The sequence below is a fragment of the Cydia strobilella genome, chromosome 4 (genome assembly GCF_947568885.1).
Source record: "Cydia strobilella chromosome 4, ilCydStro3.1, whole genome shotgun sequence".
In the NCBI taxonomy this organism is placed as follows: Eukaryota; Metazoa; Arthropoda; class Insecta; order Lepidoptera; family Tortricidae; genus Cydia; species Cydia strobilella.
The window spans coordinates 11,086,537-11,106,514 of NC_086044.1; the positions used below are offsets into that span (position 1 = coordinate 11,086,537).

The 19,978-nt window shown below is 35.6% G+C and overlaps 1 protein-coding gene across 1 annotated transcript; it reads right to left on the reverse strand.

Annotated features, from left to right (window-relative positions):
- Positions 1-1,071: 1,071 nt before the first annotated feature.
- LOC134740595 (EGF domain-specific O-linked N-acetylglucosamine transferase) lies at positions 1,072-19,741 on the reverse strand. Its single transcript, XM_063673123.1, has 8 exons — positions 19,287-19,741; positions 17,315-17,405; positions 15,175-15,275; positions 13,087-13,263; positions 7,648-7,922; positions 6,360-6,694; positions 5,121-5,223; positions 1,072-4,068 (listed from the first exon to the last, which is right to left on the reverse strand). Exons 1-8 carry the CDS (start codon positions 19,597-19,599, stop codon positions 3,901-3,903), a joined length of 1,563 nt encoding a protein of 520 aa, XP_063529193.1. The 5' UTR covers positions 19,600-19,741; the 3' UTR covers positions 1,072-3,900.
- Positions 19,742-19,978: the final 237 nt, after the last annotated feature.

Sequence of the window (19,978 nt, forward strand, 5' to 3'; positions counted from 1 at the left end):
GCATTTCATCAGGCGTTTCTATAAACGCCTTAGGGATTTGCGCACATAGATGGTAAGGCATTTTTTACATGTTTATGCAAGTAGCTGATGGTCTTTCCACCGCTATACAACCGGCTGACGTTTTTATATTATTTATAATAGCATCTAAACTATCGTCTGACACAGTATCAATTGGAAGGCGATGACTGTTTTTTTTACATGTTCATGTGATCAACTGACGGTCTTTCTACCGCGATACAACCGAATAACTATTTTTTTTAATTCACGATAGCATCAAACTATCATCTGATAAAGTATCAAGCGGGAGGCGGTGACTGATGATATTTGCTCCTGGCCCGCGGTCTATAATTACTATCAGTACTATCCCGTAAAAAAATAACTAGGTACCTATATCGTTGTAAGTACGTGACTTTAATTTCGATACAGCTTGTCTTCACTTGCTAAGATTTCAATTTGAATCAAGCTTTTCGAAGATTTTATTCATCACTAAAAAGGGGCGTCAATATTCTGGTACAATAGTATTTGACAATTTTTTTTAATGGTACCTACTCGTATCAGTCGATCAGGTTTGTTTTGAGGATCAAATGTCTGTAACCCATTGGGACCCATTGTCTTAAAGCAGTGGTTCCTAACCTTTTTAGTACTGTGACCCCTTTGACTAACTAGGGAACTCGATTTTACCCCTCCTCCATGCCAGTTTTACCCCCACGGGGGTAATTACCCCCAGGTTAAGAACCGCTGTCTTAAAGCAATACGAAAGTCACAAATGAAGGTCTAAGTCTGGCACCCGCACTTTACTGACGAAACGCTTCTAACAAAATGGCAATACATCGTGACATTCGTGACATCACATGTAACGTCGCTATTGCTTAGAAGCCGTTTCGATGTATCGAAAACAAGGAAATTGCGATTTTGTCGGTGAAATATTGCGTTGAAATTTGTTGCTATACAACAAATATAAGGATATTTATTAATAAAATGTAAGGAATCGAATGGTACCATTATTTTTTTCCTATTTGGAAGTAAAAAAAAATCTAAACTGTGTTGTATTTTTTTATTATTCCCATATATTTTTCAAGTCTCCAATTTATTGTTATAAGTTGCTCATTTTCTATCTATTAACTAGATTTAGTTATAAAATTCAACATGTGTCAACAGCCCTATTATTGGGTACCTTAGGTAGGTACAAACAGCAATACTACAAAAGGCATAAGGTCCACCGATGTAAAGTTAACAGTGTGGGCGAAATAATTACTGCGTGTTTGTTACTTTTGTAAAGCAAAACTGAAAGCAAAAGCAAAGCTCAACTGAACGGATCCGAATGAATATGGGCATAGAACGTTGTATTTAAACTTAAACGCGAATGAGCGCCTCAATATTTCATCGTGGTCTTCTAAAAGCGCCCAATATAGAATTCTGCGCAAATGAAGACGCGAGCAAAAACCACAGTAAGTATAAAAGGAAAAACCGGCCAAGTGCGAGTCGGACTCGAACACGAAGGGTTCCGTACCATTACGAAAAAAAAACAGCAAAAAAATCACGTTTGTTGTATGGGAGCCCCATTTAAATATTTACATTGTTCTGTTTTTAGTATAAATTTGTTGTTATAGCGGCAACAGAATTACATCATCTGTGAAAATTTCAACTGTCTAGCTATCACGGTTCATGAGATACAGCCTGGTGACAGACGAACAGACGGACAGCGGAGTCTTAGTAATAGGGTCCCGTTTTTACCCTTTGGGTACGGAACCCTAAAAATGAAAACTTAATCATTGCTGTTAAACATTACGTACCTAAGTAAGAAATTGTGTTTTTTACTTGTCTATTAAGTAGTACCTATTACCAACAGAAAATAATTAAAATATTTTATCACAGATATTAGGAAATAAGAATGTTATTACTTAGTTATTATGTGCAGTGTTTGGAATCGACAGTAGTAGATTGTGTCACAAGGGAGCAAAATGACATATTTACGGCGAGGGCGTACAATTGAATCCTAAACGAAGCGAAGGATTCTATAATAGAATCCTGAGCGTAGCGAGGGATTCTAACATAGAATCCTGAGCGTAGTGAGGGATTCAAGTGTTAACGCCCAAGGTGAAAATAATTTTGCTACCATGTGACACATACTGCTTTTCACATCACCTATTAGGAAATTACATACATATATTAGATTTTAAAACATTATTTTTTTAAGCAAAGATCGATACGGACAAAGTGCCAAAAATATGTATACATGACCTTAGTATAGGTACATATTACTTCAGGCACTTTGTCCGTATCGATATTTTCAGACGTGACTGTACTGACAAATTAAAAGTACCTACAGCTCATAATTATGTACCTAATATCTTTTCAAAAACAGCAGCAAACAACTAAAATGATACAATGAAAATCAAGTACATTATTTTTGTAGATTTTTCTGATAACAAACTAGCTCTTACCCCTTTGAACAAAAATCTTCGGAAGAACACTATGAAGACTGATATCACTTATATTTATTATTATTAGTGTCGTTACCGGGATGCTGCTTAAAACATCTGACACAGATGAAAAGGCCTATTATTATTGATTTAAACTAAGTATTTACAAATTTATACAGAATACAGAACCGCATAATGCTTTGTGAATTATTTGTACAAAACTTTTTAAATATAGACTTTTTAAATTGCATAGACAAGTATGGCTGCGTTTAAGGAGACCTAAAATGTCAAAATAAAAATTAAATTATTAAACTAAAGTTTTTTTACGTTTCTTTATAATATTACGCTAATTACTTAATTTAAATATGATATTAATTAATTTAAAATACGTTAATTACATTTATTGTTCACATTTACAACAAAATATTATCTAAGTTAGAAAAATTGTATGCACGTAATCGATTATAAAGAAATTGTAATCGATTATATGCATACTAATTTCATATGTCTTTGTGTCAATATTTCATACTGGCAACAAAATGTCCTTGAACAGAAAAGTGCCACTTTGATCCCTCCTAGCAGGGAAGAAAAGTTCCCTTTTCGAATAGGTGATGTGAAAAATTAATTTAACGTCCATGAGGTGAAATGTGCACGTGCACATAGTATCAATTATTTCAAGTTCTCAGTAAGGTATCTACTAACCCCCAGTCAAATCAGCAACTTTTTATCAAACGTCAGACGGGGATTGTTGCAATTGAGAACAGGATAGGGAAGTTATAATTAATCCGGTTAATTATATTTAGCTGATTATAATAATTAAAAGGAAAAAAAAAACATGTTTAATAGTGTCTTCTTATTTGCATTTCCGTAAATATCATTTCTCAACCGCTGTGAAACAATTTACACAATGTATAGAATAATATTATCTTATCGAATCTGTCAACTCCGATTACTGGTTATAAAAGTAATTAAAACTTCTTCACCCCTTTGTCATTACCTTAACCTTAAATATAAATTGTATATTAAGCAGCAATATGTTCTAATTCTAACGAAAAAACATACGTACCTAAATAAAAAAATACAAAACAAGTACTAACAAAAAACAATTCCTTGGATGGACGGATGCAAGTGCAAAAATGCATTTTAATGTTTAATTTAAACACTAGGTACAGCAAATACCTATGTAGGTAAGTAAAAATGAGCGCTTTCCAAAAAAGACACAGACACATAGTCCTAAAAATACTAAACCCTAATTTTTGTGGCCGGGGCGAGAAAATAATGTGTTTTCGTGTAGTAGGTACGTATAAAAGATCTAAGTGCGACATGAGATTCATTCAACCATTTTCCTGTTAATAACAACAGTAACAACTTTTTATCACATTACATCATTAAATATTAGTATATGAGTTCGTTCACTGTCGAGTTAATAACCTAATACATACATTTTAGTTAAAAAATTGTCTAATCTAAAAACCGATCACAGCTCTTCATGCTTTCTCTTTTCTGCGGAAGCTTCAATAAAGTTCTTAAAGTCCTGTCTCTCTCTTACGTAGGCCGCACATTCTTCTACCAGTCGCAGGAACTCCTCGACATCGAACGAGTAATTGGTGAACTTCGCGTGTGATCCACCGCCTGGTCCATGGCCCTACAACATCAAACAGTCAGCATTAATATATAATTTGTATCAGTTATTAACCCTTTATAAATTCACTATCGCTTAGGTATTATACGTACTCGTATGTGTGTGACGGTCAAAGGATTAATAAAAGCAAAGAGAAGAAACGGTGTCAAGTCTTAGAAAAATCGTGGCCGCGAGTTTAACGGCCAAACTAGATGACGCTATACGGCACCAATTTTATCGGTAACTGAAATGTCAAACGCTAACTTTTGACAGCCAGAGTTACCTCATAATGACCGTATAATATCTACTTCAGCTGTCAAAAATGGAGGCACAAATTATTCTTAGACATTAAACCTCGTCTCTTAATAAATCTATCTACTCTACATATTCTACATAGTACCTATTGAAGCTGATAATAATAAAAAATCGGTATGTTTTTGAACTAAAATAGCTTACTTACTATCTGCAATAACGAACAAAACGCTGGTTTCTCGACTGAAAGATAATAAGAGGCATAATACTAACTAAAACTATAAAGAATTTTGCTAAGTGATGACGATTAAATTTTTTACACGTTTACATTTCATCTTGAAGTCTTATGTTACTTGATACAGCTGTGGAATAATAAATAAAATAAATAACAAAATAAAAGTTAAAAATTCGTTTACCGTAAAGGCTTCAAGGGTTAAAAAAAATTTTCTTATTTTTTCATACATATTAAGCAATAACAACCCTAGGCTCACTCAAACATATGCAACTGATGCAGAACTTTAATAAAGCGCCCAATGCATCCCGTTTTCGTTGTTTTTTATTATTTAAATTGTATTTGTTACTTTTAAAAATACAATTGTCTTGCTAACCAAACACTGAAATGATAAAATAAAGTTTATGAAGTTTACATTTAGTCATTAAAAAATATGGAAAATAATAGACGTTGCTGGTTGACGCGTAAATGTTACGATTTTAATGCGCTGCTTAATCAAAAGTTTTATTAAACACTAACACAGAAGGTAGCGTTACTGCATTCCCGATTTCTCAAGACAAGGTGCTATTAAAAATATAAAGGCATGACTTACCTGGTCTTGTTGAACAAGCTTCGTTTTGTCCCGCCAAGTGACATACTTAAGTCCTCGCAGCCGCGCCAGATCTGCGTAACAGTTTGGATCTTCGCAATTGTAGCTGCAATTAAAATAAATATTTATATTAATGGCTGAACATAAGGTAATACATTGGGTATAACATAAGGTATAACTATAATCTTATATAACGAAAGCTTACATACGTCCCAGTTTTTACAAAGGCGGGTTGGGGTTCTTCATATACAGCTTTGAATTTCTTTGTTGGTGTATGTAGGTTTCCTCATGAATCATGATTCATGATGTTTATGCTTCACTGAAAAGCTAGTGGTAAATATTCGGTAATACCTCGGTGACCTGCACAGTTGTTAGAACTCATTAGTACAGTCGCCATCAGATATATCGGAGCGGCCCAGGTGCTCAAAAATATCTGAACAACATTTTAACGTTTTACATACATATACATATACTTTTGTTCATATACCTTGTACCTTGGCCGCTCTATCTTTATTCATTTATTTATTATGACTTTACAAGTTTACAAGCCAGGATTTGATTTGAAGCCACCGATTCGATGCTATATGATCCAGACTCGCAATTTAATAGTTAACTATATACTCATTAGAAAATTAGATGTGGTGGAGAATGCTTCATGTGGGTAATGTTTTTCAAGCGTAGCCCAAACGGCAGGACGGTTTTTGACATATGAGGTGTTGTTGAATTCGCCAGAATTGTGGTAGTGATATAGGGTATATAAATTTTTAAAATGGCCCCCTCAAAGGAAAAAAGGGGGGCCGGTTGTTTTTTTTTCTTACCATAGCAATATGAGTACCAAATGAAAGCTAGTGAAAAACTCATTTCAAAAATATATGTAAGTAGTCAGGTTTTTTGTTTTTATAATAATAATTCCTCTAGTTTGCAATGTTACGTGCTAACAATAAGTATTCAGAAAATTCTGTTAATTTACTGACTACAGATCTAACAAAAACCGGCCAAGTGCGAGTCGGACTCGCGCACCGAGGGTTCCGTACTTTTTAGTATTTGTTGTTATAGCGGCAACAGAAATACATCATCTGTAAAAATTTCAACTGTCTAGCTATCACGGTTCATGAGATACAGCCTGGTGACAGAGACGGACAGCGGAGTCTTAGTAATAGGGTCCCGTTTTTACTCTTATTGATATAAATCAATAAGAGGTGTCGGTCCGAAAAAAAAAACTGTTTTTAATTGTTTACTTACACTTCAAAAGCAGCAGCCCAGTCAGGTAAGAAGAGAAGGTGAGTAAGACCGGCCCCATGCATGCCAATAAACACATCTGTGTTATGAGTTATTTCCAACTGCTCAGCGAAGGGCACAGTCCTGTCATACACAACTCGTTGCACGTGATATCCTTTCACTTTGAGCAATGCCTCCACTATTTCCTTTTCATTTAATATAGTTCTATAGGTGGTCCCTCGGGACAAAAGTGTGACTCTTACTTTATCATTTTCTCTAATATCAGACTTTATATCGAAGGAATGTAGAATATGTTTTGTAAATGCGTGGAATAATCCACTTCGTTCACAGCCATATATCTGAAAGAAAATGTCATCCATTAATCGTCAAAAGGGCTATACAGCAAAACTAAATACTTAAACTAGATTTAGGGTCAGTTGCGGGAGCGGTTGGCCCAGAACCAATCCTCCCGATACCGTTTAGTAAGGTACGCTCAATGCTGCTGGCACGTACAGGGAAACTACACACAGAACATTAGCTAAACCAGACAGCAGTAGCGTAGCTAGGCGTGGGCGAACGGCCTCGCAGATGCGATTTCGCCCACGGCTAGATTAGTTCACGCTACGCCACTGCCAGACAGGATGCAGACAGGCCAAACAAGCCATGCCTGGCATCAACGGAAAGCTCACAAGGTACCAGTATCATAACAGATCATGGACTAACATGGACTTAACAGCCTCTCACGTGGTGCTGGAATGCAGCGGAGTGGCCCCATACAGGGCAAAACATAATACAGTAGGGTCGGTTGCACCAACCCGTCTGTCACCGTTATAGCGTTCGCTTAATTTGATTGTATGGGAAGTTTCATTAGTTCACTGTCAAATGATGTTGATCAGTCCGATAATTCTGGTTGGTGCAACTGGCCCTTGGTCCCTTACTATTCTACCATCTGCTAGAAAATCGCTGACCAACTACTTTACCGACAGTCTGAATAAGGTGGTATGGCGGTAGTGAAAATAGTGTTGCTCTTGGATAGGCTCCACAGTGCGACAGAATTTTATCGTGTCAAATGATAATTCGAAAGCACTAGGCTGCGACAAATTATTAGCCAACGCACAAAAGTTCCACAAACGTTAGTGCGACAGTCGAAGTAGCATTTGTCGCACAAATTCTAATCGCATATATGGACGGTGATTTTGGTGTTTGCTTAAGCAATTCCTCTCACCACCATTCATTTCACTCACACTAGACAAGGCTCTAGTGTGAGTGAAAGTTCTTATCAGAAGCAGACAAAATATTAAAAGCAACTTACCAAAGGAGTATTGTAGTATAAACCAAAAATCATTCTGGGCAGAAGAGGGAACACAACATTTTTAAAACACACCACTTTCCCTCTGAATTTCTTCAAGTCCCATATAGGGTTGACTGTGAAGGCTTTAAATGTATCTTGAAACGCTGAACCATATGTAAATGTCTCCCAAACTAGAATGTGGTTGTCCCTTGAGAAAGTGGACGCGTGAGTAGAGTTGACATGAAGTGATGCATATAAATTGAAGAAGTCACAGAAGTGGTGATACATGTTGACAGCTGGAATGATGAAAACAAAACTTGTTTAGTTTTAGGATACAGCCATAGCATTCCCCAGTCGCGGTTGCCAGGCTGTTTATACTATTTTGGGTGTGCTCCTACTATTGTACTGGTTTGATGATGTTGATAGTATCCTGTTGACTAAGTTGACTAACTAGAAAACTAAAAAGGGGTTGAAAGGTTGTATGGATTCAAATATTTTTGTGTGTGCGGGACTTGAATCTTTGTATAAGGGCATATTAGTAGAATACAAGAAAAGTAATTTCAGCGTTTTTTTTTATTCATCCCCTAACAGAAAAAAGGGTTGAAAATTTGTATAGGGTTCCAATTTTATTTAAGCTATGAATTTGAAACTACGTAAAAAAGTATTTCATTAAAAGAGAACAAAACTAATTTCAGCGTTTTCATAAATGCATCCCCCAAGGTGGTGAAAAAGAGGTTGAAAGTTTGTATGGAGATCAAATATTTTTTGGAGTGCGGGACTTCAATCTTTGTTTTTGGGCATATTATTAGAATACAAGAAAAGTAATTTCAGAGATTTTTAAAATTCATCCCTTAAAAGGGTTAAAAAGGGGTTGAAAGTTTGTATAGGGTTCCAATTTTATTTTAGGCTAGGAATTTGAAACTTCGTAAAAAAGTATATCATTAAAAGAGAAGAAAACTGATTTCAGCGGTTTTGAAAGTTCATCCCTTAAGGTGGTGCAAAGGGGTTAAAAATGTGTATGAAGGTCAAACATTTTTTTGAGTGCCGGGAGTTGAATATTTGTATAAAGGCATATTATTAGAATACTTACAAGAAAAGTAATTTTGAGCGTTTTAAAAAATTCTTCAGCTAAAGTGTTTAAAAAGGGATTGAAAGTTTGTAGGGGTCCTAATTTTATTTTAAGCTAGGTACCTACTTAAAACTTCGTAGAAAGATATTTAATGAAAAGGGAAGATAACAATTTCAGCATTTTTGAAAATTCATCCCCCAAGGTGGTAAAAAATGGGTTGAAAATGTGTATGACAATCAAACCTCCTTTTTTTTTAGTGCGGCACTTCAATCTTTGTATAAAGGCATATCATAAGAATACAAGAAAAGTAATATAAGCGTTTTTAAATATTCATCTCTTAAAAGGGTTAAAAAGGGGTTGAAAGTTTGAATCTACCAGAAATGCTTTGAAACTTCTTAGAAAAGCATTGTATAAGATAACAAAAAAAGTTATTTCAACGTTCTTAGAAATTACCTCTCACACCCTTAAAACCTGGGAAAATGTACTCGCCAATAGGTTAACAAAAGCAACAACTACCACTCCAAACCAGTGCTATTCATTCGGTAAAGATATTCATGGATAAGTACAAGTCTCGGAAACAAGATCTACATATGGTTTTCATCGACCTCGAGAAGGCTTTTGATCGGGTACCGCGGGAACTTACCTGGCATGCTGTTAGAGCGCAGCTCGTGCCAAAGTACTACATTGAGCTCCTTAAAGATTTATACAAGATTGCTGATGAATAGCTGAATCGTTGGCAGAAGTACAATCAGACCTGACAGCTTGGCAGAAGTCCTTAGAACAGAGAGGATTAAGGGTCAGTAGACAAATCTCATGCCCATCTATCGATAACAAACCTCTTAAGAGAGTGGACCAATTTAAATACCTCGGATGCATTGTAGCGCCAATAGCTTGTGTAGAGAAAGACATACAGAATAGGATCCAGACGGCCTGGCTAAAATGGAGATCGCTCTCGGGTGTACTCTGCGATTCTCGTATGAATGAATGAATGAATTTTATTTGCGGAATATGGGTTACATAGGGTTGGTATAAATATAGTGTTTACAAGTTCTCCATATTCTACTTAGACAAGCATGCAAAAAATGATCTGTATTTTTGGTGGATTGTTAATGAATTAAAGATCCAACAAGATACAGAGACTTAGCCTATTTACAAGTCTTATCCAACAACATGCATATTATTACTATGTACATTTAACATTAAAAAAACGTATCTATAGAATACACATTTAGGTCACATAACCAGGCATACAAGCTCCTTTTGAACTGATTAAGAGGTAGATTTTTTATATTTCTTGGAACCTTATTTTATTTATTTATTTTATTTTAAACTTTATTGCACAATATAACAAATAAAGTACAAATGGCGGACTTAATGCCTAAAGGCATTCTCTACCAGTCAACCACCAGGCTAAACAGAAACAGTGATAGGTGCAGGCATTGAACAAAAAAAAGCAGAATAGGTAACTTAAAACAAAAAATATAGCGATAAATAATACACACTACCGAGAATAAACTTACATATACATACTATAATTAAATAAACTTACATATATATTACTTTATTTTATGTACCCAGTGCAAATAATACTATGCCTACGATGGACAACTAACCAGTGAGCTTGTCGAAAAAATGCTTGCGTAACATGCGCTTAAACGAGAGCTTGGTTGGAGCCTGTCTTATTATAAATTTTAACACACATAAAATATGGACTAGTTGTCGTTTGGTTTAAGCGAGCTTTAGGTACACATAATTGGTCTTTTTGTCTGGATATCCGGTCGTTGTAGGTAATAACTTCATAGTTTTTATTGAAATAATTTTGATTGCTATGCACAAATACAGCCGTTTAGTATATACCTATATATAAAGAGGGCAACGACAAAAGTTTGTGTACTTTAAATATGGGTTTACATGAGTCTAGTGGCTTAAGTGAAAATATGGCTCTAATACATTTTTTTCTGTTTAACAAAAGCTTTTTGTATATCGGGGGAATTTCCCCATATAATCAGACCATAGCGGAGTATAGACATGACGTAGCCGTGGTAAGCTACTAGGGCTGCCTCACGCGATACAGATTCTCGCAACTTTCGGAATGGAAAAATAAATTTGTTCAATTTCGTACATACATTTTCAACATGGACATTAAAGTTACAATGCTCATCTAAATGTATACCTAGAAACTTTGCGCTGTGATCTTTATCAACTTGTTCCCCGTTATATGTGATATCAAGTTCTTTGGGTTTGCTCTTTCTAGTAAGGAATTGAATATGTTTAGTTTTAATAATGTTTATCGACAGGTTGTTGTTTTCTAGCCATTGTATAGTCTTTTGTAAGGCTTGCTTTATTTCTTGTTCATACGTCAGATCATTGAAACATGGTATAATAATCGATGTGTCGTCAGCGAATAAAACTGATGGATATCCTATAATTTTCGGAAGATCATTTATATAGAAGGAAAAGAGCAACGGCCCCAGGACGCTACCTTGAGGTACCCCGAATTTATTTGGTTTATAATATGATTTATAGTTCACTATGGTATTTCCTTCTTCTTTAATTATTTCTGTACACTGAGCTCTCTCACTTAGGTAAGATTTAATCCAGCAATGGATATTACCTCTCACGCCGTACAGCTCTAATTTATCAAGTAGCCTCTTGTGACAAACCAAGTCAAATGCTTTTGACATATCTAAGAAAAGAACGCTTACATATTGACCTTGGTCTACATGAGGTATTACCTGTTTTAGCAAAGAAAAAGCAGCAGTTGCGGTTGATTTGTGCTTTCTAAAACCATGTTGACAGTCAGTAAAAAGAGTGTACTTATTAGCAAATTTTGTAAGCCTTTCAAATATTACTTTTTCAAAAATCTTTGAAAGAACAGGTATAAGAGCAATGGGTCTGTAGTTACATACTTCAGTTTTCTTTCCTTTTTTGTATAGAGGTTTAATAACTGACTTTTTAAGTTTATCTGGGAACAAACCTTGTACTATCGAAAGATTTATGATATATGACAAGGGGTTATATATTGATTTAGAGCAAGATTCCAGTCTTTTCGAGTTAATTTCGTCGTAACCCGCGGAAGTAGTATTTTTAAGCTTCATAATAATTTTATGTATTTCTACGGGAGTAGTGGGATTACAGAACATAGTGTCATAGCGGCTAAGGCCCTGAAGTGATGAACTATAGTTAGAATGTAATTTATTTGATACATCTATAAAATAGTCATTAAATATAGTTGCTATGTCATTTGGGTTAGTAATTGTTTGACTATTATTTAATATTTTTTTTAATCTGGTTGGATTGCCGGAAATTACCAACCTTTTTGTTTATAATATCCCATGTACACACCATTCTACACGCCATTCTTAGATTTATAGATATAGCGGTGGTTACTAAGTTTTTGGGCAGAATTTATGCACCGTCGTAATATTTTCGCGTAACGTTTATATTTTAAATTATTTTCCGTGCTGGGATATGCCAATCGTCTACAAAAGGGCAGTAAGACCAGCCTTGTTGAATGGTTCGGAGTGTTGGCCGATGAGGAAGACTGACGAACAAAAATTCCACACTACGCAAATGAATATGCTGCGTTGGTCCGGAGGAGTATCAAGAATGGATAAAATAAGGAACCAGTATATCCTGGGTACTTTTAAGGTTGCAAAGGTTCAAGAAAAACTAAGAGAAAACCGCATGTAATGAGGCAGGATGATAGCCACATGACTAAAAGAGTTCTCAAAATAGAAGAAGGAAAAAGTGGGCGAGGACGACCACCAATCACCTGGATGCAAACCCAAAAAACGATATGAAGAAAAGCAGTACAACAGAGGAGACAACCCACGATCGTGCGATGTGGCGCAGGATTACTAGGAGGGCTGACCCTAAATAAACTGGGGTAATAGCCAGGACAAAGAAGAAGAAGAACGTTCTTAGAAATTCAACCCCTAAGGGGGTTTAAAAGGGGATGTAAGTTTATATGTGGTACAAGTTTTCTTTTAAGGTAGGAGCTTGAAACTTGGTAAAAGGGCATTATATTAAAATAGACGAAAACTGATTTCACCGTTTTTTAAGTTTGTATTAGGTAATAAAGTGTGGATCGGGAGCGAACATTTTTTTTAGATAAGTAGTGGACTTGAAAATCTTCTAAGAGGGTTGAGTGGGTATCGAGAACTTTTTTTTTAGTTAGGGGCTTGAAACTTCGTAGTTTGTGAAAGACATATTTCATGCATTGTATAATTATTAACCAATGATTAACCGTCCCTACTGATATCTTTTGCTGCATATTGTTCTATGCTCATGTAAAAGACTTATATAACCACCAACCTACAAATCCACGCGTACGAAGTCGCGGGCAACAGCTAGTAACAAAATAAACCAAATTTTTATACAAAACTTACTTGCGTCCAGTTTCATAATATAAGTCGGTTTTTCAATAGTAACGTCACATAACCCATCAACCACGGGTCTGGAAGGCGTTCTCACGAAATTTTGGAGCTCGGAAGCCCATGACTGTAGTTGGCTGAAATGCTCCGCTTCTTTCTTCAGTCTGTCCGAGTAGAACTTGCAATATCCACCTAAAATTGTGTTTAAAATTGCGTTCAAAATACGAGTAGGTATCGCTTCTGTACTGCGAGCACGCGGCGTGAACCTATTAATCGGAGGGCCTACCACAAACACCGAAGTTCGCAAATTGCAAGCATCTCTCTCTTTTACTCCAATTAAGGCGTAATTAGAGTGACAGAGAAAGATGGCCCTCAGCATAATATGTTTCATTCTTTCTTTATATCGAAGATAGATATAACTCCGTAATAGATAGATACAGTCTAAGGAAAAAACGTGCCTCGAAAATCAAGAAAATTTGATTCTCGTTCAGAGGGCGCTACTAGTTTTGGCCTACAGTCGTATAGATGGCGTTGACGGTTTCGTTTGTTATTTAACAATTTTAACGCATATCAGTGAAAGAACATGGGTCAAAACATAGAGTAACTTATACTAGAGCGGTACTGTCATAGTAAATTTTGTAACCCCAGTAAATTCACTGCCATCTGTCGACACACTTTAAAACTAAAAATGAAGATTTATAAAAATACGATAGAATGTATTTAAATATAGATAAATGATTTTTTTTATTTGCATTAATTATTTTTATGATTTTGACCCATGTTCTTTCACTGATATGCGTTAAAATTGTTAAATAACAAACGAAACCGTCAACGCCATCTATACGACTGTAGGCCAAAACTAGTAGCGCCCTCTGAGCGAGAATAAAATTTTCTTGATTTTCGAGGCACGTTTTTTCCTTAGACTGTATCCATCTATTACGGAGTTATCTTTGGTCAAAATCATCAAAATAATTAATGCAAATAAAAAAAATCATTTATCTATATTTAAATACATTATATCGTATTTTTACAAATCTTCAATTTTAGTTTTAAAGTGTGTCGACAGATGGCAGTGAATTTACTGGGGTTACAAAATTTACTATGACAGTACCGCTCTAGTATAAGTTACTCTATGTTTATATGAAAAAAACCGGGCAACCACATGTCGCACCACGTACAGTGGAGGGTTCTGTACCTTTAAAAGCACTTTGCCACTTCAATCATGTGGCTGGTTTTTTACTTTAAAAGATTGTCAAGGTTTGATTTATACGATAATTAAAAAAAGCAACATTAAAAACCGTAGTAAAAAGCGTATGCGTAAGCGTGGACTTTCTCTGATCAGATCGGGGAAATCCTGAAGAAAGGCCAGGTCAAGAGCACCCTAAACCGGCGAGCGTGTATGAGGAATGTTATGAAAGTGAAGGAAGCGAAAGAGGTATGTCAGGATCGTAGCAAGTGGAAATCCGTGGTCTCTGCCTACCCCTCCGGGAAATAGGCGTGATTATATGTATGTATGTATGTAAAAAGCGTACGTTCATGATAATTAAAACGCATCATTAATTCATGCTCTGAGCAAAGTGTAAGGCAGTTCCTTGTGTCCTTTTTCTGATATCGGAGCATCATATTCTATCTTTTAGTTTTCTACCTGAACAGCTTCTTTCCATTGCTCTTTGGGTGATTGATTTAAGGTCCAGGCAGCCATATGTGAGGCAAGTTAGTAGGGATGAAGCCATCACTGTTTTCTTTAGGTGTACAGGACAGGAAGTGTGATTTCAATATTTCTTTGTGAGCCCAAAATTGTTTCCATGTATTGGCTATTCTTCTTTCTACTTCTTCTGTATTTATTTAAGATAAACGTATTTTGGACATATTCGGGTGTTTTTTTTATACCACGTCGGTGGCAAACAAGCATACGGCCCAGCATTTCCCAGACACATACATATGTGTCTGGGAAACTGATAAGAAATTAACGACACTGATATTTTTGCAATGCCAAAAACTCAAAATTACATTTATAAATTATGTTTAGATCTAAATCAGATATGTCTGCAAAGTGCAGTGGCACTTAGCCTTTCAAATTAATTAAATGCTGTATCTTCTCACCTATTTGTCCAGGACCAAGGATGTCAGACTTGTAACGCAGATTATCCCCCCGGCCAATTAGCCCAGTGAAATTGAGCATCAGGTTCCGGCCCCTACAAAACCTACAACAAACAAAAGTTACGTATAAAATGTATTTACCTTTATAAAATCAATAAATGGTTTTTAAATTTCGATAGTCAAAGGGGGCGTCCATTAATTACGTGAGGGGTTTATGAGGTATTTTTGACATACATAATTTATTGTAAAGTTTTATCAGAAAATAATGTATGTGGAGTGAAATCTGGACAAGTTTTGAACGTGTAAAAAGTAAACAAAAAATTAAACTGAAATTATATCCAACTGCCAGTTTAAAGTCTATATATCTGTCAATTAATCCGGTAAGTTTCATGGGCATTGGATTCTTTCTCTTGAAATTGTGGTCAATTTAGAAGAACACCATCGCGAAACTGTATGTAATTTCTCCAGTACTATTTCCCTATGGCCGAAAGCGAAGATAGTGGAACATTTTGTGGAAGCGAGTTAGAGGTAACAATATGTTTATAATATTTTTACATCCTTGTTCTTTAAAAAAAACTACGGCTATAAAGCCTGGTTCAGGTAAACCTTCCAGCATTTCAGATTATTCAAATGTGGCAGTAAAACTGTTTAAAAATATCTTGAAAATATGGGTATCGGTATCCGACAATAAAAATAAATAACTTTGAAAATGTGGGTAAGTCATACCGACCAAAATGTGTAAAAAACAGCTGTTTTTGCGTAATGGGATTTTTGGGTGACTAATCATATGTCACTTAAAATGGAAATTTATGGCAAGGGAACTATTATTTTGAGAACACCAATGGTCCAATGGACGAGAATGTAAAATATGTCGAGCATACGAAGTTTCCTAAAAAAGTTTTCCTAAGGAAGATAAATAACTAAAAACTATGCCAACATGTGTGTTTTCGACACCAATGACTTGTAAGTACCAGCACTTCCGTTAAAAATCTCGCATTTGAGTAAACTTTATATTGCATATAACGTTGTTAAATACATTATTAACCTCATAAGGCCCACCATACAAAGTTTCCCTATTTTTAATTTGAACCTTATCATATAGAAGATTAGGGTGAATTTCGTTTGTTTTAGAAAGCAATGAAACAAAAGAAATGCTACTTAATTCAGTTAGTGTAAGGTTTCAACCTTAGAATGAATATTAGATTGAAACAGAGTTGAAACAAAATTTATGAAAAGTAACCATGTTGTTTTCATTTAATACGACATTGAATTTTGTCCAGATTTCACTCCGCATACGTTATAATGTTTAGAGATGGCGTGTTGAATATTATTTAATTCAGATGTCGATAAACATTTGTTTTTTTGGTTTCTAACAACTGATAATAGATAAAAAAAAAACTTTTTTTAAGGGTTGTTTTTTAGGGTTGCGTACCCAAAGGGTAAAAATGGGACCCTATTACTAAGACTCCACTCCACTGTCCGTCTGTACCAGGCTGTAGGTATCTCATGAACCATGATAGCTAGACAGTTAAAATTTTCACAGATGATGTACCTATTACTGTTGCCGTTATAACAACAAATACTAATAATAAAATAAAATAAATATTTGTGGGGCTCCCATACAACAAAGTAGTAGTCCCATAGTCGCTCACACTCTAGCACCTAAATGGTCGCGTACTGTGCGGTTTAAGAGGAATTTCCTCCCGCGTACGCTTCGGCTGTGGAATGAGCTCCCTGCCGAGGTTTTCCCGAGGGGCTACAGTATGGGGTTCTTCAAAAAAGGAGTATACAGGTTTTTAAAGGGTCGGCAACGCGCGTGTAATATTTCCGGTGTTGCAGGCGTCCATAGGCTACGGTAACTGCTTACCATCAGGCGGGCCGTATGCTTGATTGCCACCGACATAGTATAAAGAAAAAGTGATTTTTTGCCGTTTTTTCCGTAATGGTACGGAACCCTTCGGGCGCGAGTCCGACTCGCACTTGGCCGGTTTTTTTATTATTAGTCTTTTTTTTTGCATCACTTTATTTTTATTTTAGGGATTATTTTTACTATATCTCTTGCAGTTTAATAGGTACTTTCTCATATTGAACAATTTTTATTCTGACCATGATCTCATTACCAGTTAATTCTAAGAAAATTTACCTTAAATACTTTGAGCATTCCAAGGATGAATCATGTGGATATGACGGTTCACACATCACCATCAGTTCACTGATTTGCTCCTTAATATAGCCTGAAAAGAGATAAACTCATTGAGTTTATGTAATATCTTTATTATTCAAATAAATACAAAAAAAAGGAAAAAAAAACTGGCCAAGTGCTAGTCAGACTCTTAACTGTATTGACTGTATATTTCTTATAGGTTTTCCTGACATCTTTAAGTATAGAACTATTTTGTGTATTTTTTTTTACTTTAGACCCAGTAGCTTCGGAGATAAAGGCGGGGAATGGTAATTTTTTGCATATTTTCTGGAATAACAGATAGACCCTTGTGGATACCCTGGTTTGATTCTGCTAACCTCTCTAGAAAAGTGTTAGTCTCAGCTTTCCGAGTCCGGTCCGGACACATCCCTACAAACAAATTTCTGTGCATGATGGGTGTTAAATCGTCACCACTGTGTGCAAACTGTCAGAAGACTGATGACTTGTCTCACGTGTTGTTGGAATGCGTCCGGAATTCGGACTTGAGAAAAAGAATTTTTGGTAGTCTGGGCTCCATGCACAATGGACAGATCAATTGTTGGTTGGCAGAACCTATATCGGACAAAGCAATCAGTGTTTACCACTTTATTGACCTCTCCCTTGAGTAGGGAACTATGATAGCACCCATGAGGCTGACATGTTCACCTAGAGTGTCCAAAGCCTCCATAAAAACCAGATTAAAAAAAAAAAAAAAACTTCAGAACTGTTTATCTTAAAATTATAAAAAAAAAATTGAGATTCTCACAATAACCCCCCCCTATGTTTCAAATTTATTTGTAGACCGATTTATTTGTTTGTTTACATGTCCGTCTTTAGGTCACAGACTTAAGAGGCCGGTGTCGATTTTAGTCGCAAAAATGTAAAATTGATAGGTTTAGTCGGTGAAATTGTACACCTTTTGTTACCTAATTGAAATAACAAGTACTGGTTTCTATTAGCACGTCTTCTTATCTTACCTTTTATCAGATCAATTTTTTGAAAACAGACTCACTAAATTAGTAATGTTTTTTTTTTCTGATGGACGTTTAGGTAAACGCGCGTAAAGCACTGATTTTGTCGCTCTTATTTGTAAATTTCGTAAAGTTTGGACGGCTAAACATGGTAATTTTGTATAACACATATCCTGTACTCCACCTTTTACAGACTACATTTTTATTATTATGACTTTGAAGTAGTGTAAATTAAAGTTAGAAGGAATTAATTTTCTCCAGAAATTACTTCAAAACAAGTGACAATTTCTCTAAAAATCGACTTAATTTCAACGTAATTTTGATACTTAAACTACATTACAACATTTGCTGAAACTATTGTTATACATCAATTTGTATAATTTACCACCATAATTTTTCGATGACTTTTTAAAAACTGCCCCTTCTCTTCATATATTACCGGTGGCGCACGCTCGCGACCTCATTATTAAAAGGCAAGATGAGAAGACATGCTAATAGAAACCAATACTTGTTATTTAGATATTACGTAACAAAACGTGTATAATTTCAACGACTAAATCTATCAATTTTACATGTTTGCTCCAAAATGGACACCGGCCTCTTAAGCGAGGTTTAGACTAGCAAGAACTTGCATGCAATTTACATTAAGCGAGGTTTAAGCGAGGTTTAGACTAGCAAGAACTTGCATGAATTTTCATTACATTGCGGTATCTGATCAAACTTTTGAATGCAGTTCACCTTAGTAGACTGCATTCAATATGTTTATCAGATACCGCAATGTAATGAAAATTGCATGCAAGTTCTTGCTAGTCTAAACCTCACTTTACATTGCGGTATCTGATCAAACTTGTGAATGCAGTTTACCCTAAAAATTACCATTCCCTGTTGGATCACTATCATGGACTGAGGTTGGCCATTTCAGTTTTCAGTTACATTTATATGTACATTATTATTAAACTCACCGAAATCCGCTTGGGTAAAAAAAGTCTCATATTGCGCCTCTTTCGTTTTCACCCAACCTCGATGATCGCCAGGACATCGTGGTCTAACATGATATGAATTACTTCTTTCACAAGTAGCCTCATAACCCCAACAAGCTTTAATTTCAGCTAGTGCTTTGTAGGGGCATTGCAGATCTTCAGCACACGATTTGGCAATGTTAGGATATGAATTAAAAACATAAGGAAGATGTTCTGCTGGTATATTTAAGTCCTTTAAGTTAATAGAGTTAGTTGCACGAAGATTTAACAAACACAGACATAATATTACAAACATGGTTGCAGCGTTTGTTAGCTATATATCTCCTATGTGAATAAGTACTTATATCATTCACGAAGACACCTTACTTCATTAATTAATAACGACAAAACCGTTCATGTTTATACAACAAAGGTTAAGGTTATGTTTATTGTGTACTGTGTAGTGGCTAAAGTAAAGTGGCTTCCTGTGCAAGTGTGCAATCATTTGACATTGACAGCTACAGAGCCACTACAGGTCGGCACAGGTAATGCAAACGGTTAATGTATTTCATAACATAGCGAATGAAATTTCACAGATTATCAGGTAAACCAACATTACAACATTTACAACTTTAAATATTGTCGTTTATATGCACCACCTAACTTCATTATACTTCCACTAGATGGCACTATTC

Coding starts and splice junctions, on each gene's coding strand:
- LOC134740595 (XM_063673123.1), bottom strand. CDS start 19,599: ATGTTTGTAATATTATGTCTGTGTTTGTTAAATCTTCGTGCAACTAAC. Junction 13,264..15,174: donor CCTTGGTCCTGGACAAATAG/GTGAGAAGATAC, acceptor ACACAATTTTAG/GTGGATATTGCAAGTTCTAC. Junction 6,695..7,647: donor TATACTACAATACTCCTTTG/GTAAGTTGCTTT, acceptor ATTTTCTTTCAG/ATATATGGCTGTGAACGAAG.